The 27,509-nt window shown below is 35.6% G+C and overlaps 1 protein-coding gene across 1 annotated transcript in view; it reads left to right on the top strand.

The window, feature by feature from the left end:
* Window positions 1–680: 680 nt before the first annotated feature.
* Window positions 681–27,509, top strand: part of Gys2 (glycogen synthase 2) — a 52,681-nt gene continuing 25,852 nt past the window's right edge. The window contains exons 1-5 of the mRNA XM_076852723.1: window positions 681–801; window positions 10,698–10,879; window positions 14,730–14,921; window positions 17,322–17,504; window positions 23,220–23,364. Of these exons, the coding sequence (XP_076708838.1) occupies window positions 681–801; window positions 10,698–10,879; window positions 14,730–14,921; window positions 17,322–17,504; window positions 23,220–23,364 (823 nt within the window). The remainder of the gene's footprint in view (window positions 802–10,697; window positions 10,880–14,729; window positions 14,922–17,321; window positions 17,505–23,219; window positions 23,365–27,509) is intronic.

Here is a 27,509-nt window from a genome sequence, read left to right as displayed (position 1 = left end):
GAGGCTAAGGCAGGAGGATCTGAAGTTTAAAGCCAGCCTCAGCAAAGTTGAGTTGCTAAGCAACTCAGTGAGACCCTCTCTCTAAACGAAATAGGGCTGGAGATGTGCCTCTGTGGTTGAGTGCTCTTGAGTTCAATCCCTGGTACCCACTCCCCCTCAAAAAACAAGAAAGAAACAAAGAATAGAAAGCTAAAAGAATTTAAAACTGGAAACATATCTCAACCAGTTCTACATGTAGTCTGCAAACTTTATGAGGGAAATTGCTTTGCTAATATTGGATTGCTCTGGAAATGATGAAACAAGCCCTGGAGACAGTGTGAGTCTAGCTTGGTCAAAAGGACAAGGGCTAAAGGGCTGGATTTGTATCACGCTCAACCTGTCCCAGGAGGAGCCTGCTCAATCCCTGAACAGCAGGATTTTACTCGAGATTGCTCTGGGTCATTTAGGTAGATAGTAGTAAGGGATAGTGTCCTCATTGGACAAAAAGATAAGCCCTCCTTCAATTGGGAGTTCTCTGGGAAGCACTGGAGATTTTGTTCTACTCATTTACTCTTCGAGTATCTACTAGAGCTTGATACCTACCAGGCTCTAAACTTCTGTGTTTCTAAGTGCTCCTATCCAGGAATTGCAATTAATTGAAACAGGGAATCAATCAAGGGTTTTAGAAGACTGGAAGAAGAATGCTTCGAGGCCGATCATTATCTGTGACATCCCTAAGTGGGCTTCCTCAGTGGGAAGCTGAAAAACTTCCTGTGGAGGATTTACTGCTCTTTGAAGTTTCTTGGGAGGTGACCAATAAAGGTTTGTGCTGCTCCTGATGGTAACTATTTCTCAGGTTGCTGAAGAATATAGATTTGGATTTCATAGGTGATGCTTCAGTGATAATGCATGAGCAAGGGTGACATTTGATCTAATCTATTTCAACAGACAGTGGAAACTTAAGACTTGTGTATGTGTTGAAGAGGGAGTAAGTGAAAAAATTAGTCATTGCCAGAAAATGTGAATTCAAATAATAATTTTAAATCCATGTTACAATAAAATAAGAATGAAAAGTTTATTTTTTGTTGTTTTATGATTTTTTTCATCAATAAAATCTTCATAAGTACTTTAAGTACTTTTAAGTCCTTTATTTTGGGAAGTACCATATGAAGAAACTTAAACTCCACATGCTATTAGCAATTGTATGAAACATTTCATAGCATTTCTAATAATTTAAGATTATTTTTGAATTAAAGTTTTAATGTAAAATCTGATCAGAAGACAAAATGCTGAAAAGACTGAAGGTATTTTTCTTCAATGCTATGCATACATAGAAATTATAAAATAAGAAAATCAAATTGATCAAATAAAATAATTTCCTAATAAGATATAACCTGATTATGCTGAGTTGGAGAAGGCAATCCAGATTGGTTTTAATACTACAGGTACCTGTACAATTATCAAAGAACAATTCTTATAGATTGATAGATTCTAGTTAAAAATTGTTAAGACTATGAAGGAAAAAACGTTATCTAACAAAGAAAAGATAATGGTTTTGAAGGCTGAATTCTTTAACATCATGAAGAAACAGGTCCAGATATTGATGGGTAAATAACAGTGACAAGCTGTATAATTTGAAGAAGCTGAAATGAAAACATAAATATGATACATGGCTTCTTCCTTTTGACTAGTTAGACCCAGAATAATCCCAAATTACGATTATACTTGGCTTCTGTTCTGATTTTTATCTTATGCCAACTGTTCAAAAATTGCATTTGTAAAATTCCTTATATCAAAATTATCAATTAATTCTATCTATGCAAAAGGGCATAGAATTCAGGTGAAAGAACTAGGTCCAGTCTTCCTGGTGCATTGAGAAGGAGCAAGGAGAAAAGGGACTTTACTGTACAGTAGAGAAGTATCTTACAAGTAGATCTTTCCAATGTTCTTTTTCCTGTCACAGTTTTTTTCTGCCCAGTCTTTATTTTATTTTATTTTTATTGTGAGCAAACAAGTTTTATTTTGCAAAATATTATGTAATATGAACTCCACTGCAAAAGAAAGGAATAAATTAATTTTAATTATGTAATCCAGAGGAAAAGGAACAGGTCGAATGAAGGTCCTGGATCTAATGGATCTCTCTATAGGGACAACAAGTGACAAAATATATCACCCAATATCAGCTAAAAGCAAACAGAAACCACATGAAAAACTGTTCCTTTTTGCCCAGTTTTTAAAAATGGCCAAGGTTTCTGGCATAGAGCCACCACTACAATACATGAATCCCAGGGCGTACCTTGAAATGAAGATTTCCTCAATGGAGTAAGCAAGAGCTCAAGGACATAGCTCCTTGGTGGAAAAAATTGGGGTGAGTGGTTCTTAGCAAACAGAGTCAGCCCAGACGACCTCAGCCCAGTGCCCACACTTTAGCAAGCCTCCTTTCTTTCCGTGTTTGCTCTCCATTTATCAAACATTAATGGAACTAATGAAAACTTATCCCAGGGGTCTTAAATCCCAATCATGTGCATGCTGATTTCAGTCTTGATATTTTTAATATCTCTCTGAGACTGATTTTGTCAAAAATTTTAATAGAGACATACAATGATTCCATTCATCCCTGACAATATAAATTTGCTTTGAACTTGACTTTCCTGAAGTTTATAGCCACAGCTTGAGGCATCTTAGGGATTATAAATCCAACCCTTCTATTTAATACACAAAATAGATATATAGAGGCACTAAATGAACAAGCAAATGGAAGACAGAGGACTAAGATGTAGGTTTCTTCCCAGTCTGATTCCCCTTTTTTACTGCCACATAAGAATTAAATTTTGAGACCTCTACTATCTAAGGATATGTCCTATAGCTGAAAAAGCTCTGATTTGTAGTCAAATGTTAGAGACCTCTGAATAATAAAAAAACCCTCTTGAACTATCTCAGTATCAGATTATTCATGAATAAAATGAAAATAATATGTTTGAGTCATCTTACAATGTTCTGTGGCAAACAAGGAAGTTTTTTCATAACAAAGAAAAAAAGGGTTTTTTAGAGAGGAACAAAATTTCTCACTACCAGTTCTTTGCCAGTGAGTTATGGAAATGTTTAAAGTATAACTAACAAAGGAGTCACAATTAAACTATTGGTTGTTAATAATAATATCCAAATAACCTTTCAGTGGTTCATATTCACCTTAAATTTATTGCTTTTATTAATTATCCATTTTTTGTTATCCATCTATTATTCAAAAAAGATTTATCAAGTATCTGTTAGGTGTCAAGCAATAAAAGACTAGAGAGACAGAATTTAACAAAATAGAATTGAGCTGGGCAGGGTAGCACACTCCCATAATCCCAGCGGCTTGGGAGGCTGAGGCAAGAGGATCTCGAGTTCTAAGCCATCCTCAGCAAAAGCAAGGTGCTAAGCAATTCAGTGAGACCCTGTCTCTAAATAAAATACAAAATAGGACTGGGAATGTGGCTCCATGGTTGAATGCCCTTGAGTTCAATCTCTGGTACCCTAAACAAACAAACAAATAGAATTGATTTCCAATCTTTCAACATTTATAGACTTGCAGGAAGATTGACATTGAACATGCAGCTATAGACACATGCAGTAGTGTCAGGGTTAGAGAGAAAGGTGCTTGAAGATTATGTGTGGTGCTATTGGTAGTGGTTGTGGTGGGATTCTTAATTGAGTTTTGGGGTTTGTGGAGAACCTTTCTAATGAAGAGACATTTGAGTTTATATTTAAGTTTGAACTGATGTGGGGCAAATATGACAGAGGAGGCAATAAAGATAGAGAGTTCTGTGTGAGAGACCTACACAGGCTGAGATGCATTGGTACACATGCCAAGATGCAGAAATGCGCCCTGTTCAGAGATCTCAGTGCAGTTCAGAAAGGGAAGAGGAAGGAATATGAAGGAAGACAGGAGAAACCTTCTGGGGCTAGATTGTGAAGCTCCTGATGAATTATTATCTTCAAGGATAATAATTTTATCTCCAATCCATGAAAAGTAAACAGAGCCATTAACTTCTAAATAATGGGAAGTGCTAAATATCTGATGTGTTTTTGAAAAAGTACTGTTAAAAATTGGGAGAAAAGAAAAGCAGAAAAGCTGTACTGCCTAAGATGGGAAGTTTTCTCCAAATGTTGGGGGGGAGTTTACTTTCTCCCTCTTTGCTCAGACCTTACTATAATTTCTTCTGCACAGACTTTCCCCAAACCTTGCCAACTATAGCTAGATCATCATGTTGAAGATTTTGTATCATAAAGAATTTAATGGACTCTGTCACAAATAAAATGAAACTAAGAGGTATAAAGACTTCTGAAATTTAATCCTAAAATAAAAGCTTTCTTCTCAAAACAGACCAGACACAAATTGATTTAGTCCCAAGTCAGCATGTTACTGGACATAATATTTTCACCTGCTGCCTCCTCAAACTGGAAATCACAGCTCTAGGTCATATGGCACAAAGGGCACATGGACAAACTCAAAACTTGTAGTCAAATGGCCTGGTAGAAATCTAGTATAACCACAAGTTTACTCTTCAGAGGGAGGCATTCTGTAGGAGAGAACCTTGATATACATGGGCCTCAAGCCTCAAGGAGTCTGTGAACCTTTAGAAATTGTATCTGAAAAGATATGTGCATATATTTTTTAAGAGGTTTTTTTTTTTTTGAGAAGAAGACTACATACTTTTGTAAGTAGAGCTCTACAGAGATTTCTGATTGATGTAGGAACCATGATTCATATGAAATATGTCTATATAGATTCTATATTGCCCATTTTTAAATTGGATTTTTCTTTTTTGCTAGTGTGTTATTTGTGTTCCTTACATATTTTTATCTTAATCCCTTACTAAGTTGTATAGTTTGCAGATATTTTCTCCCATTCTGTGGGTTGTCTTGTTATTCTGTTCTTTTTCTTTGCTTTGTAGAAGATTTGCACAAATGTAATAAAATCACATTTGTCTAATTTCACTATGTTGTATCCACAAATCCTTGCCTGTTCCAATGTCCTGAAATGTTTCTCTTGTTTTCTACTAGTGGTTTCATAGTTTCAGATCTCACATCTAAGTGTCTAATATATTTTGACTTGATTTTTGTAACTGGTGCAAGGTTGAGGTTTAGTTTCATTCTTCCGCTTGTGGATATACAATTTTCACAGCATCATTTATTAAAGAAACTGTCCTTTCCCCAGTATATATTCTTACACTGTTGTCAAAAATATCTTAGCTATAGATGAATGGTTTGTTCCTAGAATTTCTTTTTTGTTCCACTACTCTGTTTTTGTGACAGTAAAATGCTGTTTTGATCACTTTAACTTTGTTGTATATTTTGAAGTCTGTTAGTGTGATGCCTCCTGCTTTTTTGTTTCTCCCCACTCCAGATTTCTTTGGTTATTTGGGTTCTTTTACGCTTTGATATGAATTTTAAGACGGCTTTTTCAGTTTCTGATATAAATGCCCTTGGTATTTCAATAGGAATTTCATTGAATATTATGGCCATTTTAACAATATTAATTATTACAATCCATGAACATTGTATGGCTTTTCTTTTTTAGTGTCTTCTTCAATTTTGCCATCAATGTTTTATTTAAAAAATATTTTTTTTAGTAGTGAATAGACAGAATGCCTTTATTTTATTTGTTTATTTTTATGTGGTGCTGAGGATTGAACCCAGTGCCTCATGCATGCTTGACAAGTTCTCTGCTGCTGAGCTTACAGCCCCAGCCCTGTCATCAATGTTTTATAGTTTTCACTGTAGAGATCTTTTACCTCTTTGGGTAGATTATTTCTTAGATATTTAATTTTGTGTGTAGTTATTGTAAATAGGAATGCTTTCTTGATTTCTTTTTTCAGATAAGTTGCTATTGGCATATAGAAATGTATGTTGATTTTTGCAAATAGAAAACTATTTGAAACTTTGCTGAAGTCATTTATAAGTTCTAATAATTTTTTTTTGTGAAGTCTTTGGAAGTTTCTACATCTGCAAGGAATGACAATTTGACTTCTTTTTTTTCCAATTTGGATGCCACTTATTGCTTTCTCTTGTCTGATGCTCTGGTACTTTATAATAAATAAGAGTTAAAAGTTTGCGTACTTGTTCTGTTCTAGATCTTAAATAGAAAGCTTTTGGCTTTTACCTATCTGGTATGATCTTAGCTGTGGGTATGCTTACCCTGATTTGAACATTATGCAATCTATACATATACTGAAACATCATATAGTACCCCATAAATATGTATAATATTTATATGTCAGTTACAAAAAAAGAAAGAAAGAAAAAGAAAAAAGAAAGAAAATTTGTGGCTCCAAAATACTCTAAGCCCCTAAATTCCTTTTTGTCAATCCAGAAGATTCTGGAGCAAAAACAAAGTAAAATATAAGAATCCTGTTTCCTTCCTTCCCCACACCATTTTTGAGAAATCCATCAATTCGTTGCTCCATTCATTTAAATTATGTTCTTGCTGACTTTAGCCTGAGGATTCTGATGTCAGACTATCTAAGTGGGAATCCCAACTCGTCCATTACCTATGTGATGTTGTATCCATTTCAAACCTCTTTTTGTCTCAGTGTCACCATTTAAAAAATAATGATTGCATCTACCTGTAGTGCTGTTGTGAAAGTTTTTAAAAATATCAATCATAAGTTATTTGCAACAGTACCTGCATTTAATAAATGCTCTGTAGGCATTATCTTATTGCTATTAATTTTTCATAAAATTTATTTATAAGAAGAGAAAATTAAATCATCAATTATCATACTGGCTTTCACTTTGAATGATTCCATGATTTTATTTTAAACACAAGATTAGAAAGAATAAAAAAAAGACGCAGGTCAAGGTTAATTAAATCATGGATGACATAGTAATTCAGGGTTGCAATTTCTTTGCCTGGCAGAGATAAGTCAATGGCATCCTAAGCCATAATACGTGAGCCACACAATTCAAGCAAAATCTGCATAGCACACACAGAGTCAAGACAAATACCAGTCTCCCCACTTCCTTTACATCTAGAATACCATGTTATCTAGAATATCAAGCTTATCCTATATAGAACATTTGAAAATATTATTGTAGATGTATCAGGGTGAGTGTGCTTTGCCCAAAGTTGAATATCGCCTCTCACTGTGGAGACTGCAGCTACTTTGATTTAAACCACAGAATTAATAAAGTGCTGGGAACACAAATATTTAGGGAAGGACTGCCTCAGAGAATGATGTCCTACCTAATGACTATCTTTGCTCCTGCAAATGTGTCTTGGTACAGGAGTGTCCGATTAGCAATTACATATCCTGAAGTAAACAAATGACTTCCAAATTCTGTAACTTGAGCATTTTAAAATAGTCAAGATTTAATCAGTTTTATTATGGAAGTACATAATAATAAATACCAATGCGTGCGTGTGCACACATACACACACACATGGAGACAGTGAGGTCATTATTATGGCTAGTGTCCATTCTATTCTGCTTTGGAATAGTGATTTTTAGTAAAATTAGCAGTGTTCTTAGGTGAAAAGTTAGGGTTTTAGCTCCTCTTTGCTATATGTGCCATGGTAGCTCATCTTTTCTTGCTTATGAAAGGCTTGATACTTTGTCCTCACACTAAAGATAACTCCCATGTTGTTTCAGGAAAACACAAATCAATAAGATACAAAGTACTTGTTTGAAAGTGAAGGTGAAGTCCAGATTCAATGATCTAAACTGTGGAAAAGCAATAATTCACTAATAATATTAAATGTGTCTTTTAAAACATAAAATGGCATTTATTTGCTGATTTAAAAAAAGAAGTATGTGTTGGTGAACCTCTGATTTATACCTTAAATTTAAAGATGAGAGACTCTATCTCTATGCCCTGCACTTAGTAATACTCCAGCATGCTAAGAAAGAAGGCTGGGGCAAAGTGTGGTAACAGTAAAAGCTGAGGGAAACTAGTTGACAAATAATTACGCAGGGGACAAGGAGAGGCAACAGGTGCTGAATATACAAAATAGCAAGAAGAGGATGTCCCCACAGGATTGTGGAGTGGAACCTGTATTTATAATCAGGTCTCATTCCAACCTAGGTTGTAATTTTTTTAAGTTTCATATTTTCATTCTAGAAACTCTAAAAGAGCACAGCCATTCTATTTATAAACACACTGGCTATTTTGGAAATATCTATCTAAAGGAAATGAAGTAGCAAATGAATTCACTGATTATCTTTGTAGTTTGATTCTGAAATCTTATCATTTGTTTTTTCAAATAAAGAATTTCAGAAACTGGGGGTATAGCTGAGTGGTAGTGTGCTTGTATAATATGCACAAGTCCCTGGGTTTACCCCCAGCACCATTAAAATAGTTTTTTTCTTTCTCCTTACCTTCTTTAGCAAATAAAAATATATTTTAATTCACTCAAATCAATTTGAATTTGAAACACATAACATAATGAACGAGGATGCTCTAAAATCTATGGGTGAGACACAGTTACAAATAAGGATTTTCAAGAATAAAAGTGAAGGTATGGCATTTAATAAATATGTACCACCAAAACTCTGTAGCTTATTCCCCTGATAGAGTGAGAATATATAAGAGGAGAAATTAATTGAAATTTTTGCATTTTTGTAGGTAGTGGTTTTGAATAAAACATACATGTATTTAAATGTGTTGTCAAGATGTGACTCTCACACTTCAGAGTTCCTTTTACTTGCTCTTGCAAATTGCTTCTCTAAAGTAATTTTCCTTAGCAAATAATGTCAACAGTTCACAAAAATTTCCAGAATTTAGGGAAATGTTTACATATAGTTGACCTGGACATAAATTTACATAGATGTAGATCCATTGTTGAATGGGGTAAGTAATGATCCAAGCAAGAAGCTCTTACCAGTGCATTTTGCACAGCCTCTTCAGGTGTTCCCTGCTCCCTCCTTACAGGCTGTGTGTGATTGATTATGTTCAAATGACAGTTCAACTTTCTTTTGTGTAAAGACAAAATGTCTTTCTTTACAGATGAAGAGGACATTGTGTAAGTGCATGAAAATTGTTTGCATTACATTTTTGGAGTCACATTAGCTCTTTGATATATTAATGAATCTGGTTAGCATCACATAATAGTACCAACATTTGCCTTTTGTGTCTCACTCCCTCAAAAGGGAATTTTCCAAAAAGTGTATTTTGAGTGCCTCAGGTTTAAAGAAAATTTCACAGCAATGATGACCATTGGTTGAAACTATTGAGAAAACTAATGATTTAAAGTCTACTGAAATAAGAAATTTAAGAAATACAGTAGTTATCAAAATCCATATTCCAATTAATCAGAAAACTTTTTGTAAAACAGCAGTAGAAAATGAGAAGAAACTTTCTTTTCATTGTACAAGGAGTAAAATCTATCTATCTATCTATCTATCTATCTATCTATCTATCTATCTATCTATCTGGCGGGGGGTACCAGGGATTGAATCCTGGAGCACTCGGCCACTGAGCCACATCCCCAGCCTTATTTTGTGTGTTATTTAGAGACAGGGTCTCACTTAGCGCCTTGCTGTTGCTGGAGGCTGGCTTTGAACATGTGATCCTCCTGTGTCAGCCTCACGAGCTGCTGGGATTACAGGCGTGCTTTTAATTGAGTTGAAAATTGGTGCCCAATTCTTATTAGCTCCAGAATTTCACACTGAATTTCTTGAGTCAATCCCTTGCTTATAGCTCATTCCTAATTTTTTCATCCTTTTAAGTGACATTTTACTTGTTTTGTGTTTGCGGTGTTGGGGATCAAACACCAGAGTCTTAGACATGCTAGGCAGGTACTTACCATTGAGCTACATCCCAGCCAATGAGACCTGGTTTTTAACACTGCCACTACAATCACTCTTTCTGCCTAAGCTAACTACTACTTAACCCTCATTTAACAGATGAGATAATTGAGCCTTAGGCTAGTTAAGAGAGTTAACTAATTCAATCTAAGTCGGTGTTAATTTTTTGCCATTATATCGCTTCAATAGATACCCTGCACATATATCTTTGGTCACTCTTCTTATTTTCCCCCAGGATAATTTTATAGATTTGGAAGTGCTGAATCCAGGAGTACACACAGTTTTTTGGTTTTATGTTTTAATACTGGTAGCAGCAATGCCCAAGGGGGGAAATAAAGCAATGACATGAGCCTGAAAATTTGTGTCACTGATTGCCATCAGATTTGGCCCAAGCATTTCCCATCAAAATCTATCATGTCTTTCCCCTTGTCAAAAGGAACCTTGCTTAGGCCTTAGAAAGGGAATGCACCTTAGCCTGGGAGATTTTTCTCCCAATTGCAAGCAACAATGGCCATGACTTGAACACACCTGAGCCCTTTCTTGGAGAAGGGAGAAGAAGTGAAAGGTGACTACTGCAAAGGACATGTGACAATGGCTGTTTGTCCTTACTTTGAGGCTTCACTGTGAATGGAACTTTAAACCAAGTGCTGTTTTACTCCAAGCCTCTCTTCAGATTCCTTGGAAATGTCCCTATCTGCTTCTGCCCAGAAGGGGCTTTAAAATTGACCCAGAATTGAACCAATCAGTAGCATTTTGTTAGCATCCCTCAACAACATGTCAAACCCTGTTCTTTGAGAAAGTTAAATAAACTTTTGTGTTGAGAAGATCCCAAATGTTAAATTTAAAATGAGAGTGCATTTCCATCCCTTCCTCACTTGAAATGAATTACTAACCCCAATGATAATAGGGCCTTTTTTTTTTTTTTAACAGTTGGAGGTATCTATACTGTGATTCAGACAAAGGCCAAAACAACAGCAGATGAATGGGGAGAAAATTATTTTCTGATAGGTCCATATTTTGAGCATAACGTGAAGACTCAGGTGGAACAATGTGAACCCATGAATGATGCTGTCAGAAAAGCTGTGGATGCAATGAACCAACATGGCTGCCAGGTAAAGGACTGACATTGAACCTCACAACTCTCAGTAAACCGTTATGGGAAACAGGCTGCAAATTACAGCAACTCCTAGGAGAAGACCCTCCACCTACTTAGGGAAAAAGAGAGGGTTTGTGAGAAGGATGATGAACTTGGTCTTGAATAGATTGCACTTGAGATACCTCATGAAGACCAAGGTGAACTGTCTAACAGGGCAATGGATTTGGAGTTCTGAAGAAGGTAAAGGGTAGAGATGGTTTTGAGGAAGTTATTTGTATTTAAATTGTGAAGTCAGTGATATTAAACAAAGTGTTCAGTGGAAGTTTATAGACGAAGAGCAAAAGTTTTGAGCCAAATCTCAGGAAATGTCAATATGTTAGAACATTCTTTAAAAATGAGCCAGAGATTGTAAGCATAGAAACAACGTTACAAGGATCTCCTAATCCTCAGAACCTCTGAATATGTTACCTTACCTAGAAAAAGGGACTTTGTAGATATGGCTGAGTTAAGGAAGTTGAAATGGGCAATAATCCGAATGATCGGAGTGAGTTTAGTGTAAGTATAGGAGACCTCAGAAGAGGGAGGCAGGAGAATTAGAATTGCAGAAGTGTTGACTATGGAAGGAGAGGGTGGAGTCATGTACTTTGAAGAAAGAGGAAGGGCCCACAATGAACATAGGTGGCCTTTAGAATCAGGAAAAGGCAAGATAACATATTCTCTCCTAGAGACTCCAGATTGAATGCAGCGTCTGCCAACTTTGTCCTGTAATGTTGACTTTGTCCTGTAATACCTGTTTTGGATGACTGACCTCCATACCTGTAAGATAATAAATTTGTGCTGTTTTAAGTCACTAGGTTTGTGGTTCTTTATTACAACGGCAATAGGAATAATGATGTTAAGACAAGGGAGGAGAAAGTTTCAAGTATGAAAAAATGATTAAGGCAACAAATGATTGAGCAAGGGTCAACTGAGTTGGGAGATATTCGGGTTATTGGTAGCATTGCTAAATACAGTTTGTTTGTTTTTTTTGTTTTGTTTTTAGGAGAAGGAGAAGTTAAATCAGATAGCAGTGGGTTAAGAAATGAATGAGTGGTGAGAAAAAAGGGTATAGAAGTTATAGCTGTGAGATTTTTCTTTGAAAGGGGAAAGATAATAGTTTCAGATAACATGGTTTTAAGAATTGGTGTCTTATTAAATATGGGTGAAACCTGAGCATATTTATATGCCAAAACGAAATGTACTAAGATAGGGAGAAGTTGCAAGGTCAGAATAGATACATGATTGAAGAGAGTAAGGTTAATGAGAATGGTAGGAAAAAACATGATCCAAAGCAATATTGAAAGAACTGTTCTTCACCCTTTTCACTTAAACCGGAAATAAAATATGAATGTAAATAGTTGACTCAGGCTAATCTCACTCAATGTTTTCAATGATCTTACTAAAGTAGGAGTTAAAGGTCATCTTGTAAGAACTGGAGGCAAGCATTGAAATAAGAGAACTTGAAGGAACAAGTACTGAAAAAATATGTAAGGAATATATAAGAATTTCTAGATATCTTTGAAGTGTAGTCAGAACTTTTTACTAAAACAAATGTATTTGACAGTGATTATTTGTAGCAGAAACCAGCATCCTGAGTGAAAGAGTTGGGAGTTGAATAGATGGAGATCCAAAGTTGTTTTATTTCAGCATTTATATAAAAAGCAAAGCAGCACAGTGTTGGAGGTAATTGTGAGAGGGATTGGATTGATGTGCCTTGGTATCTAAATGGACAGGAAAGGAGGTGATAATGTAGGAACATACGGAAGATTCCAGGAACTTAACGTTTTAAAGAAAAAAGAATACATACACCAGGAGACACACTGAGAGAAGTAGAATTGTAGAAGTTGTGTGGTAATAGGGTGCTGGAGAGGAATGTTTCAGAGCAGCAACAGTTCAGGTTGACAAGGGTAAGACCATAGCCATGAACTTGGGTGGCTGGAACCAGATGTACATGAAGTTCTTTGATTTCTACAAGATCAAGCAACTATGGGGTAAATGTGTAGGTTAAGAAACTTGAGATATTGCCTAGGATAAGATAAAAAAAGAAACTAGAAAAAGTAAAAGTAATTATGTTTGAATAGCATATGCAAATAAAGAAGAAGGCTTTAAATGTTTCAGAGCAGTTAAAAAAAAATAACTTTCCCTCTTACTTACTTATTTCCCAAGAAATACAGTTTCTGGAGATGAAAAAAAAAAGAGAGAGAAGTCCTCACTTGAGGGGTCTGTGCATAGTGGTGTCTAGGAGGTACATGCAGTTTAAGAAGCACAATATGTAATTAACGAAGGAACTGGAGGTCCCAGAAACACTAGGAGAGAAAATAGCACAGAGAATGTGAGGGAAGTGACAGAAGGGTGCATGTTGTACTATTGGGATAAAAGTAAGGGTTTTTCCAAGGCAGAGGGAGATGAGAAGAACTTTGGACTGATTGGTCTCATGATTCGAAATCCAGGCCATATTCTCCTCAAACAGCTGGGTCAGAGATTCCAGCAGCCTCAAAACTCTATGTGCTTATCTAACCTGCTTCTTTGTTTGTAATAGCCCCTAGGAAATTAGAAAGCATCAAGTCCCAGTCTTTATTGCCTGGAGAGAGGTGGAACAGAAGCCAGTTCCTTAGCATGCAGCTAAAGGGGTTGGGATATTAGAAGTGCATTTCAGTTCCTTTTGACAAAGGTATTGAAAATTTAATCCTGAAAGGAAAGAGTGGCATGATGAATACTAAATTACAATGGAAGCAACTTAAATGAGGTCTTTCAAGGTTGGTCAAAGTTTGGATAGGGTAGAGACATCACCACATATGCCTGAGTCCCATAAGAGGAAGTGAGAATTAAATTGAGCTTTCAGGCTCTGCAAAATTTAGCTTTAGTTGAGTGCCAAGGGTAAAGGTGTAAACAATGTGGACACATTCAAATTTCCAGAGAGGTTTGGCTATGCAATGAAAGAGACTAATCTTAATCTCTGAGTTCTAGAAAGGAGTTGAAGTAAGTGGCTTATAATGTTGCATATTATCTACTAGGATAATATACATAAAATAAAAATCAAGGCAAAAGAACAAGCAAATTACTATAGAAATATAGAGACCAAAAGGAAAGTTGCAGCTTCGATACACAAGTGACTAACATCAATACAATTGGAAAAATAACTGAGATAATTAATGCATTAAAATTTGCTTGAGATAAAATAGGAATCAAAAAAGTCAACTTGAAGACTAACAGGATTAGACTTTCAGCTGCTAGAAAAAAGATATAATGTATCTTTGGCAAAATATTTAGTTAAGATGTCTGGCAGCAACATAATTAGGAAACATTTTGGGTCATATCTTTTTAAATAGGAGTAGTAAGATAGATCATACACATTTGTCTACAGAAGCAGCTTCTTTTGTAGTTGGAAGTATTGTAAATCCTGTTTCATACAGGGAATTACACAATACAATGACTGTTACATTCAGCTCCAGATTGTTAAACATACAGAGCATTTCATCTGTGACTGTATCACAAAAGCATAGACTATAATGCTAAATCCTCTTTGTATAAGCTCAAGGAACCAGGAGGGTAAGGAGTGACACATGAACAAAAGTTATGCTATCTAGATACATTGTTCTTAAATGACCAAATTTAACAAAGATCAGAAAGTGGATATTGTACAGGAATGGATGTGAGTCCACTTTAGCTAGGTACAAACCTCAGATGTCATCAAAACTCTTCTCTATGTAGCATGCCTAATCTGCTATTGAGCTTCAAATAAAGTTTGCATTCTCTATGCTAATATACATCTTCTTCTCTTGCATTATTTAACGTTATTATGTGGCTATATGTTCTCTACACAACAGGTGCATTTTGGAAGATGGCTGATAGAAGGGAGTCCTTATGTGGTGCTCTTTGACATAGGCTACTCAGCTTGGAATCTGGACAGGTGGAAGGGTGACTTTTGGGAAGCATGCAGTGTCGGCATCCCTTATAATGATCGAGAAGCCAATGATATGCTCATATTTGGATCTTTAACTGCCTGGTTCTTAAAAGAGGTACAGTTTACCATATAATGATAAGACAGTGGAGTGGCACAACTGCAGTCAGTGCCTAGAAATGATCCCAGGAATTTAGATTAAGCAGATTTTGAGATAATGTCATTCTTGATTGTCCTAATACATTTTAAAGGAATTATAATACATTCCAAGAAATTGTCCAGCATTCCTCAACTGAATTCCAACCTTTGGAACAGAGTAATAATAAAGTAATAATCATGCTTATTAATATGTATTCACTTAATATGTATTCACTTAAGATTTAAATGGAATTGTATGTATAAAATATGCAATTATGTAAGCTGAGTAGATGAAACACAATAGATATGCAAGAAAAAAGAGGTGATTTTCATCATCCATTATATACATGAATTGTGAAATTTGGGGAGCAGCAGAGAATTTGAAATGTTCTGTTTGGCTTACACATGAGTGCTTGGGCAACAGGAGTGACTTGTAGATATTCTTATTATTTCCAAAGGGCAAAAGTATTCTCATAAGCTATTTATGAGTCCTTTGAAGTAGAATAATCCATATATGTAAAAAAGAAAGAGATTAAAAGACAACTTTTGTTAAACAAGTCAAGCTGGAACTCTCTTGACTCCTCAAAGCATGGCAATAGGATATCTTTGCATCCCTTTCATTACACCTAGCCAAAAAATCAGATGGTGAGGGAAGAGCATCCCTAGCAGTGGGAATAAAGTCTAAGGACAAAAACATCATAGAACTGAGTGTTGAGAAAGTGTTTCCCATAATCATTCCTTCTGATGAAGTCATGCCCCAATAGCTGTAGAAGGCTGCCTTCAATTGAAGGGGACTATGGACAGGTATTCTTTCTGCTTTATGCTGGGGACAGCATAGGAGAAGAAGGGGGAGGGTATTGGCAGAATCTGTCCTAATACAGACACTTGGTTCTGTTTTAGATCAGTTAGTGAACACAACTCTCTTTAGACTGCCTATCTGAGGACACAGCCCCAAGGCTGAGGCCAGCCACAAAATTGTGTGTGTGTGTATGTGTGTGTGCGCTTACCATCATTCTTTCTGATAAGGGAACTGGAAGAGAGAGAGAGAGAGAGAGAGAGAGAGAGAGAGAGAGAGAGAGAGAGAGAGAAAACACCAGAGAGTCTCAGTTTTCTCTTAAAAGAAAAAAAGAAAGAAGGAGAAAAAGAAAAAATTCCAAAAATAGAGATTTTCTTTGGTCCAAAGGGTCAATATGTAGAGACATTGAGGCACAGGCAAAACTACCAGGCAAGCCCTATCTGTACAACTGTTAATAACTGATTTTTCTTAAAGAGCAGGTAAAATTCAGAGGGCTTAGCCTTGTCAGTGGTTCTCAAAAGAGTATTTCCTTAGACCACCAGCAGGATAGTGAATATTAATTTTTGTAGGAGTGAAACAAGCTAACTTTAAGGCAAAGAGACTAATGCCCAACCTGGTTCGGTGTAATGGATTTAGACCTGGATCCTGGGTCCTTACTAAGCTGCTGTTTAATTCTAAACAAGTTATTAGAATTTCTCTTTCTCCTTAATTCCTTTTTCTTAAAATAGTAATTTATCAATTAAAATTCTTTTGGCTTTAAGGAAGAGAGAACCCAAATAAGACAGACGTAAAACATGAATCACTTGTTATTTATTTTAATTTTTTTTAAAAAAGTAAACTGTAAATGCATTGAAGAGGGACTGATGCAGTGAAGGGAGGGGGAGCATGCTGGGAGAAGTGCTGGGGACTGAATTGGAGCAGGCTGTGTTCCATGCTTTCATGATTATGTCAGAGTCTATCCTGGGGTTGTATATAACTAAACACAAAAAATACATAATAAAAAATGAAACTTGTTGGACTGGGTATGTGGTTCAGTGGTAAAGTACTGACCTGGCATGCATGATGTCCTGAGTTTGATCCACAGCACTGAAACATAAATAATAGGTAAAAAAAAATAAATAAATTTTAAAATACAAAAGCTTATTAAGTGGGTAGTTCAAACTTAGTGACATATTCAAGAATATGTGACATATTCAAGGCACTCAGTGACATATTCAAGAATATTATTGTTATCATTAATTCATCCACTCAACAAATATTTCTTAGCTAGTAAACATCTATTCAATTTTTAAATATTATTACTAACATTCATTATTTAGTATTGCTGTTAATATTTTTTCTTCTGTGCATATAAAAATAAGTCAGATATATCACTGAAAGGGAGATTAAGACATAAAAATATATGAACTTTATAAATACGCCACTGAATTCTATAAAACATTTACCCTTGCTGAATCTGTATGGCTCATATTTAGACCTCTTTAAATTGCAATAAATTTAGATACCTTGACTCTCCATTGCTGTGGATGATGCTCAAGATTATGTTTCACCAATAACTTTTCTCAATGCCTTTTTCTGGTGTAGGTGACAGATCATGCAGATGGTAAACATGTCATTGTCCAATTTCATGAATGGCAGGCCGGAACTGGATTGATTCTTTCCCGAGCCAGGAAACTCCCTATTGCCACAATATTTACAACCCATGCCACACTACTTGGGAGGTATCTCTGTGCTGCAAATATTGATTTTTACAACCATCTTGATAAGGTAAATAGTCCTTCCACTTCTCCCCATCCACATTTCTTCAGATCACTGAAGACGAGGGATGAAAAGCATTGACCTTTATATTTCATCTGCCAACCAGATGGCAGAAATGCCCTTTTAGTTAATCAATATTCATGAGAAGGTCTCCCCTGGGGTGACAGGGAGCTGATGTAGCTTAACTTTGCTCAGAGTGCAATGGAGTGTGGAGGTGTGAGACCTGATTTCTGTCTCACTTGGGAGCAGCAGATCCACAGAGGCATGGTAAGAGTGACACACTGTGTGAACCCAAGACCGGCCTCTTGTTCCTTCCTGTAGCTTGGAAAATGCTGTGAAGATAGATGCTGGATTCACATACAGCTCTGAGTGCAGGTAGAGAAAGCGATTCTAGGTGCACTACAAGCCTTATTTCCTCTAGCTTCTCACAGAACAATTTATTGGAAACACATTACAAGTTGATAGGTGAGATTTTTTTCTGTAACTCTGAAATGCATAGGATAGGTGGGATTCTTGGGATTCAAGTAGGACAGAAGTTACAGGAAAAGGAATGTGGGTTGTTACATGATCAAATAATTATGTTTGCTCATTTTAAGAAATGACCCAATTTCATGACACAAAGTCCTTCAGTTTTGATTTCTTTCTTTTATTTTCCATCAATTAAATTAGAATAATAAAAACACATATTTTATATTATTAGGTTAGCAATATTAATAAGGCATTTGTGTACCATAAATTAAGAGATTTTGCAGATTTGCAGTCTATATTACCAATCAAATGGATTTAGAGTTTTAAGGCTCAGTTTCAGAATCAGGAAAATTAGCTATTTGGAAAGTTAATATCCAAAGTCTTTTTTCAGTTTAAAAATTCTAGAATTCTATGAAACAGTATGTGTGGGGGTGGAGAGTGGGTGTATACATATGTGTGCATGCACATGGGTGCATATTCCATGAATAACATTCAGATAATGGTACTAGAAAGTTATACCAGTAGCCCAAACACACTTTGAGAGCAAGCAAGTTCTTTCTGAAAAAATTTAACATTTGCAAAGCAGTGAGAGGCCCTAATGAGATTCGCCCTATAAAAAGATAAGCCTAACCTAAAGGTCAGATTACAAGAATCAGGTGTACATTTGAGATAGTTACTGAGGAATTCAGACAACCAGGAGCTCAGGGAAACATCCTAATGGTGTATGAGAAGTGTGGACTGATAAGGGCAAACCAGTGATCTGTGATGAGCTCATCAGCCATGCTTCCCACAGAAGAGCAGCCTTTGCTCTTTCTAAAAGAGAAAATAATAGATTGGCATATTGAATATTTCACTCCAGAGGACTTAAGAATATTATATAGTAGCAAGTAACTGATAAAAAACTAGTAACATACATTGGATGGTCTATTTTTAAGGAGCAAATATATTGTAGTAATTAACTTTATCTTTTTGATAATGTTATCCTTAGTATTTATTTTATATTATCTTCAAATATGATATCTCACTATGCATATGTACATATATGCATAAAATATCAATTTCAAGCTCCTCTCTATTAGGTATATAAGCTTAGTCACACCCCAGTCCAGCTTTCTAGAAGATTCTTCTGCCAAGACAAGAAGATAACAAGTAGACAAAATTTAGATTTTGAGTTAAATTCTTAATCATTTTTCACAACAGAACCCCCTCCCTCTCATATTCACATTAGGTTTAGAATTTGGGTGGGTGATATAAATAAAACTCTAGTTATATACATGAAATTTTTTAAAAGTTCAAAATAAGAAATGAGTCATAATTCAGTCTTAGTGCAAATTACATATCAACTCAGGATCACTTTTAGTAAGTTTTAACTCAGATAAATAAATCTGAGGACAATATTGGGATAAGAATAAAATATGGGGCTGAGATTGTGGCTCAGTGGTAGAGTGTCCACCTAGCACGGGCGGGACCCGGGTTCAATTCTCAGCACCACATAAAAATAAAGGCATTGTGTTGTGTCCATCTACAAAAAAAAAAAAAAAAAAGATATTCTCTCTCTCCCTCTCTCTCTTTAAAAAAAAAGAATAAAATAATTTAATTTTTGTAAAAGCAGAAAGATTATAACTTTTTGCTCAAATTTAATTGCAACTGTAAACATTTTTTTGTAATAGTCCACAAGACTTTGATGTTGTCTTCCAATTTTAAGTAAAATTCATTAGCTAAAAGAGCATTGCAACTATTTTCAGTCAGCTTATACATTTTCTGAAAATTTCCAAGAAGATGTTATGTTCTCAAACTCACTATCTTAAGTTCGGCCATTAGTTACCCACCCTGCCTCTATTAAAATGTACAGATAACTAATGCTTCTTCTTCTTCTTTTTTTTTTTTAAGACCTTTAGTTTTTTTTTTTTTTTTTTCCTTTTTCTTTTTCAGTACTGCAGTTTGAGCCAGGGAAACTCTACCACTAAGCTACATTCCCATCCCTTCTTTCTTTCTTTCTTTCTTTCTTTCTTTCTTTCTCTCTCTCTCTCTCTCTCTCTCTCTCTCTCTCTCTCTCTCTCTTTCTTTTCTTTCTTTCTTTCTTTCTTTTTTTTTTTTGATATAGGGTCTTGCTAAGTTGCTAAAACTAGTCTGGAATTTATGATTCTCCTGCTTCAGCCTCACCAATAGCTGGGATTACAGATGCGTGCCACTGCTCCAAGTCTCTCTTTTCTTAAAAGCAACAGAATTTACTGGCTGGAAATCTGCAGACTGTTTAGGATTAGTAAATGAGGAAGGAAGACTTTAGACAACTAATGTATTTTAACTCTTTCTTCAAACCAAGTTTGAACTAGTCAACTTCAGGGATAGGGTTACCCTCCTATTTCACTGCATTGTTTTATTTATATACTTTACTTCAATCTTTTTTTCTTTTGTACACAATATGCAGAATTCAATAAAATGTTATGGACACACATAGTAAGACACAAGAAAGTAAGGTGCCTTTTCAAAAGAATCAGGTCTGGAAAGGCATTAGATGTTGGAACAATCAGATTGGTCTGTACAACGATAAATATGTGGGCAGTCGGGGGGAGGACATCATGCATAAACAGGATGTAAAGCCAGAGGTATGGCCATCCACACTTCGTGCTTCACGTTAAGGGAGCCCCAAGCAGGCAGGGAAAGGCAACCACTGCACACCTGCCTGACTTCACAGTTATGTCACGGGGTCTCTGGCTTCTCCTGTCCTCCCTTGCATTTTTGTAGACTCAGTTTGTTCACTTAGAAAACCTATCTTCCCATCTCTAAAAGTGGTAAGTGCTGTCTCATGTGTGAACTGTTCTCTGCAACATAAACACTGATCGCAGTAACAATAGTTCAAGTTACTGGGCACCTTGCAGGTGCCAGGCATTTTTCTAAATAGGTGCTATGTTACTTCATTTGAAATTGACAAAAAACTCCATGAGGCAGGAAACCTTTCGTATTGCTTTCCAAGTTACTTTTCTTAAAGATAGGCTGTGTCTTTACCATTTCTCTAAATAAACCCTTTAGGTGGCTTTCCACTGAATATAGGACTAAAGGCTAAATTCTCAGTTGAAACTTCAGGGATTTTGGTGATAGGCCCTATTATATCCCACCATTTTCTGTCTCTGACATTCCACACTCAATGCTGCAGTCAAATCAGACAGTCAGATATTTTCTGTACATACTCTAGAACTTTTATCCTTGTTCTTTAGGGCAGCTAATGTTTCAGTCCAAAATAACTTTCCCCAAATTAAACTTTCATGCCCCGGTCCAAATGTCATTTAAATCATCCAACCAGTTTGGAGATATAAGGATGAATAGGTCATGTTCCCTGCACTTGAAAATCTTACATTCTAGAGGTGATTCTGACAATATGAACACATATTAATGAGTAAGAAGTATTTTGCCCTATCCTCAAAGTGAATGGTCTTGCTCTGCTCTTACATCTTATTCAGGCTCACACTCATTTCTACCTAATTTTCACCTGTTCATCCACTAGTTTATAAGCTCCTTGAAGGTAACATGTACACCAAAATTACTCAAAAAATGTTGGTTGAATGAAAGATTTGGTGGAATGAATGAGAGCACCCATATACAGCATGTAAGAAAATGTCCACTGATCTGAGCATGCCATGGAGAGCCCTGATTCAAACATTGTCACAAAGATGGCTGCAAATTCCACCGTCATAAAAGAACGATCAGAAATATTTTTGCCTCAGTCACTATTCTAATGAGTCTTTTCTTTTTCAGCATTTCTCTTCTCTAGGGGGGCTGACTTGCTGGTAGAACTGGAATCACAATGATATAAACACAAATGAGGATACAAACTTTGGAATCAGATTGGCTGGGGATCAATTTAGATATTTCTCACCAGTAAATGGTTTGATTTCCCCTCTGCACAATGAAGACAAAATTCATGTGTTATGGTTTGGATAGGAAGTGCCCCCTAAGAACTCCTATGTTGAAGACTCTTTTCCCTAATGTAGCAGTGTCCAGAGGTGAAGCTCTGGGGAAGAAGAGCTCTGGAGGTGTGCACTTAAACTCTATCTTGTCCCTGCCTCCACCCTTCTGCTTCCTGGCTGCCTTGAGGTGAGAAGCTTTCCTCTGCTACATGCTTCTGCCATGATGCTCTGCCCTATCTCAGGCCCAGAGCTATGGAGCCAGCTGACCATGGACGGAACCTCTGGAATTGTGAGCTAAAATACAGCCTTCTTCCTTTCAGTTGTTTTTGTTAGGTATTTTGGTCACAGAGAAGAAAAGTTGAAAAACATAACACATTTCAGCATTTTTAGGAGATTCAGTATGTTTTTGTGCTTAGAAGAGTGTCTAACATATAGTGTTAAAAAGCTTTGCACTGATAAAATGCCAAAATTTTTTTGTGGGGGTACGGGTACCCGAGATTGAACTCAGAGGCACTCGACCACTGAGCCACATCCCCAGCCCTGTTTTGTATTTTACTTAGAAACAGGGTCTCACTGAGTTGTTTAGCGCCTTGCCCTTGCTGAGGCTGGCTTTGAACTCGTGATCCTCCTGTCTCAGACTCCCTAGCCACTGGATTACAGGCATGCTGCCACCATGCCTGGCAAAATGCCAGAAATTTTATATCCTCTTTTCTCTTAAGACACTGCTAGTTTCCTATGAAGCTATGTGACACATAACATTCAGTGAAATACCAGAGCCCACAAGAAGTGCCAATTATAAGTGATGTTTAGGGGTTTGGTTATTTTTCTTTAAGTTAAAATGCCAGAATTAGAGATGATTTCACAATCTAACACATTAGTTTAAAGTAACTATTAGCCTTTGAAATTATGAAATGTCATATCTTTTCAGGTTCCCTTCAGCGCATCATTTTCAGTGTCAATTTTAATGCCAATTTTGTTTTATAGTTTATGGATAAAATATAATAAAGTGCTTTGGGAAAAGGAACTTTCCCTATTTTTAGAAAATGTGAGATTAGTAAAATTATAATAAAATTCCCAAAATTCAAAAATTCCAAGTGATTATAGCAAAATGAAAAGATCACTCAGGGGGCTTAATAACAGATTAGAAGAAATCAAGTAAACAGTGATTTTTTTAAAAAATCAATGGTTATGTATTTTAGCAATAGTTTAATAAAAATTTATCAGTACTTTCACTGTGATCGTACAATTTTTCCACATCCTTGAGGAGAGACAATTCATAAAATGTGTGACTTTGGTTTGCTTGTGAAAGAGGATCAGTGTAAGCAAATGTATGCTTGTTTGTTTTTAACAGTTTAACATAGACAAAGAGGCTGGGGAAAGGCAGATTTACCACCGCTACTGCATGGAGCGAGCTTCTGTTCACTGCGCTCATGTGTTCACCACAGTTTCAGAAATAACAGCAATCGAGGCAGAACACATGCTGAAGAGAAAGCCTGGTAATTATTACCGCTGAGTTTGTCACCTCACTTATCTTTCAAATGCAAATGATATTAGAGTATGAAGATTTTATTTTTTTCCAGAATAAATATTAGATGAAAAATTGTACTTATTGCTACCATGTAATTCATTACATGCATTTCAATTCTTAATTTCAGTGGGTTTGTGATGAATTCAACGCTAAGCTATTATTGGAATATAGGAAGAGTTGAATCTTATTGAAAAGTCAGTTGTGCTTTTAAAGCCCTAAGTACAAACAGAGTTTTCAAGACCTATTATATGTAAGATAACTAACTTGGCATTTCTCTTTTAAGAAAATAAAAGTGAAGGAGAATTTAGAAATTTGTGGGAAATTGTCTCAGTCCTACATCTTTTTTTTTTTTTTTTTTTTTTTAAAGAGAGAGTGAGAGAGGGGGAGAGAGAGAGAGAACTTTAATATTTATTTTTCAGTCATCGGCTGACACAACATCATTGTTTTGTATGTGGGCTGAGGTTCAAACCCGGGCAGCACGCATGCCAGGCGAGCGCTCTACCACTTGAGCCACATCCCCAGCCCTCAGTCCTACATCTTATAATATTACCTCTTTGGTGCTGTTTTGTATAAGCCTGCTTTACCTCTCCCCAGACTTCCTTATAAATTTTTCTAGAAACCATTCCCAAATCCTACCAGATTTTTCAGTGCAAGCGTGTTCATAAAACATCATGAGGCCACAGCTGATTGGTGCAGAAGTAGATACCTGATATAAGCTGAGCCAATCAGAATGCTCCCATGGGTGCCAGTCTGATCAGATGAGTCTGTTTGAATGCATCCTTGTCTTGGCATTGTCTCTTTTCCTATTCGGACCCACTGGATACAAAAAGGTTAGACTACAAACTCTTGAGCATCTGGAGGAGGTATTTTAAGGTGTTAAATCACACAAACAAAAAACAAGAATTCAAGTAATGAATAGTGGTAGGATGATAGTTTATGATATGTCTTCTTTCCAAAATTCCTTTTGGATTTTGTATTCTCTGGGATTCTCATTCCCATGTTCCTTGCAGGAATTTGCACCATTGATATGTTCATTTCTCTCCTGGATCTGTTTTCTCTATCTACAGTATCCTTTTCTGAACTTAACAAACATGTTTTGTTTTTTTTTCTATTCTAAAATGAGAAATTCTCACCAGGCAGCTACTCTGTCAAATATCTATGTAATCTCCTGATACCAGGTATGTTGGAATAACAAAACTACAGTTACCGTTTTCACTTTTTAGCCCCTTGAATTCTGGCTTCTAAACCCTGGAAGTTTGAAATTGATTTTCTAAAAGAATCACCAAATTCAGGATTCTCTGATTTTTTTTATGACATTAAAAGTGATGAACACCTCTATCTTCCCCTCACTTTTCATGACACTGCATATTCTAAATTCTCTCCAATATGATTATTTTCTGGTGTCCCTAATAACTTTTCTACTTTCTTCTGCCTTTGAAAGGTAGGTCTTCCCCAAGATGATTCCACATCTTGCTTTCTTTATTGGTTATTTTCTAAAAGCTTTATTTTCTCAGGGATACAACTGCAGAGTAATGGTGAAAAGCATGGACTTGATGTCAAACTGCCTGAATTCAGTATCGAAAATGATTTGGGGCTGAGTAAATGTTACTAACTATGTGACACTGTAAAAGTTATTTAAGCTCCCTGCACCTTATCAGCATAATATAGATAGTAATCCTACCTGTAGTAGAATGGTTGCAGTGATTTAAAGAGTTAATATATGAAAAGAACTCAATATCTGGTTCACATAAATGTTGAGAAAAAGTTAGCAATTGTTATGTGGTGTGGATCACTGTCTAGATTTTCTTATGTTTTCTGTATCACTGGCTGCCTACAAGCTAGCTTCACAAGCAAATTCCAATAGAACTATAAACACTTCAGTCTGGTTCACTTTCTGGCTAGTGGTAGAAATACATGGTGGTCCTTATTGGAATTGTAAAATCTTTGAACATTTTATGGCTAAAGGAGGTCAATGCACTTTTAGTAGATCATGAAACATAAAAAAAAAGCAAAAGCATTCTAAAAAGAAAAAAAAGTATTATGTGGAAGCACCATGATTTTGTATTCTCTATTTTTTCTTTTTTTTTTTTAAAGAGGGGGAGAGAGGGGGGGAGATAGAGAATTTTTAATATTTATTTTTTAGTTTTCGGCGGACACAACATCTTTGTGTGTGGTGCTGAGGATCGAACCCGGGCCGCACACATGCCAGGCAAGCGCGCTACCGCCTGAGCCACATCCCCAGCCCCTCTATTTTTTCTTGAAGTTCTCTACAGTTAAGAGTATTTTTTTAAAAAGTATAACTACAGGGGCTGGGGCTGTGCCTCAGTGGTAGAGCGCTCGCCTAGCATGTGCAAGGCACTGGGTTTGATCCTCAGCACCACATAAAAATAAATAAATAAAACAAAGGTGTGTGTGTGTGTGTGTGTGTGTGTGTGTATACATATATATATATATATGTATATATATATAGTATAACTACAAGTACAATGCTAAGGTCAAGCTACATAGGCAAGAGGTTAGTGTTGGCTATATCAACAGCTAAAATGAGATCATATATTTTTTTAAATCACTGTGTACTAATTGGCGAAAAGACCCATTTAATACTGTATTATGATTGTTGTTGTTTTGTATTTTTATTTTTGGTACTGGGGATTGAAGCCAGGGGCACTTTATCACTGAGCCATATTCCCAGTCCTTTCTTTAAAATGTTGAGACAGGGTCTTGCTAAGTTGCTGAGGCTGGCCTCAAACTTGTGATCCTCCTGCTTCAGCCTCCCAAGTTGTTGGGATTATAGGTAGGTGCTATTATGCCCACTTGTATGGTTTTTACCATAAGTTTGATTCAATATCTAATGTTGAAAAGATGATATTTTGTTTAAAATATTGGAGAAAAGGCAATTTTATAAATTTACTAATTATAAATATATAACTTAATACAACATGTCCCTTAAAGATCATATGATGATATTTTCAACATTGTGTTTACACTTCAAGTTGTTAGTTTTGTGATTATTGATTTCTTGGTTTGTGGTAATACTTATAACTGAAATTCAAATGTCACCATTTAGTCATTTTTTTCCTGTGCATCTTCAGAGAGGTGGAAGACATCAACATTGTCTTCTACTTGGAAATAATAGCAAGTTGTTTATTCCCAGTGTTGCTTTCAGGGAGAGAAAAGAATTAGGGAGAAGGGGAAAGGATATGTTTTCAAAGCATATCTTAGAAGTTTTGATATTTCAGTGAATGTAAATGAATTGATAATATAACTAATTATACTTACATAAACTAATTAATAAAATGAAATTGAAAGAAATACCAAATGTAGAGGGGAGCTGCTCACAAATTGGACACTTTTGCTTATATTGAGATGATTTTTTTTATAATATTAAAGTTGATATTAGATTTTTTTATTCTAAAGAAAAAAAGCACAATTTAAATTGTGTCATTATGTAAGAGCACCTATATATTTCCAAACTTATCAATGAAGCATAAAAACAGTCTTAAAATCTTATTTCTTAAGCTATGTAGATAATGGTGTGCTAGAATCAATTCATTCTGACTTCCAAAGTCCATTTGTTAAAACTTCAGGATTTTTGTGAGCTGGTTGCCAAACATAGCCATTACTAAACATTTATTTATCTAAAATTACAATTTAGTAACTATGTCAACATTCAAATAACATCAAGTCCTAATTATTTTACTACATTTTAATAAATGCTCTTAGGTATGTATGTATATTTATATATATTCTATATATAATACAATTTATAATATATAAATATAGTGGAAACACTACCATGGTGTTACTAAACAACATGTTAAGTACAGTTTTCTTCAAATATTTATTAGTACTATATACAGAAGTAGTTGGCCCTAAGTATCAAAGGGTTTGCATCCATGGATTTAAGTACTCATGGATCAAAAATGTTTGAAAAAATTGTGTCTATTAATTATGTATTTTTGTCATTATTTTCTAAACAATGTGGAATAACAATTATATACATAGCATTTACATTGTATTGTAAGCTAAAGAAGTATAGTAACCTAAAGATGATTTAAAGTTCAAGGGAGGATGTCATAGATTTTATGCAATTCTACACTATGTTATTTTATT

The sequence above is a fragment of the Callospermophilus lateralis genome, chromosome 4, assembly GCF_048772815.1.
Source record: "Callospermophilus lateralis isolate mCalLat2 chromosome 4, mCalLat2.hap1, whole genome shotgun sequence".
Taxonomy (NCBI): domain Eukaryota; kingdom Metazoa; phylum Chordata; class Mammalia; order Rodentia; family Sciuridae; genus Callospermophilus; species Callospermophilus lateralis.
This window is presented reverse-complemented; position numbering and strand designations above follow the sequence as displayed.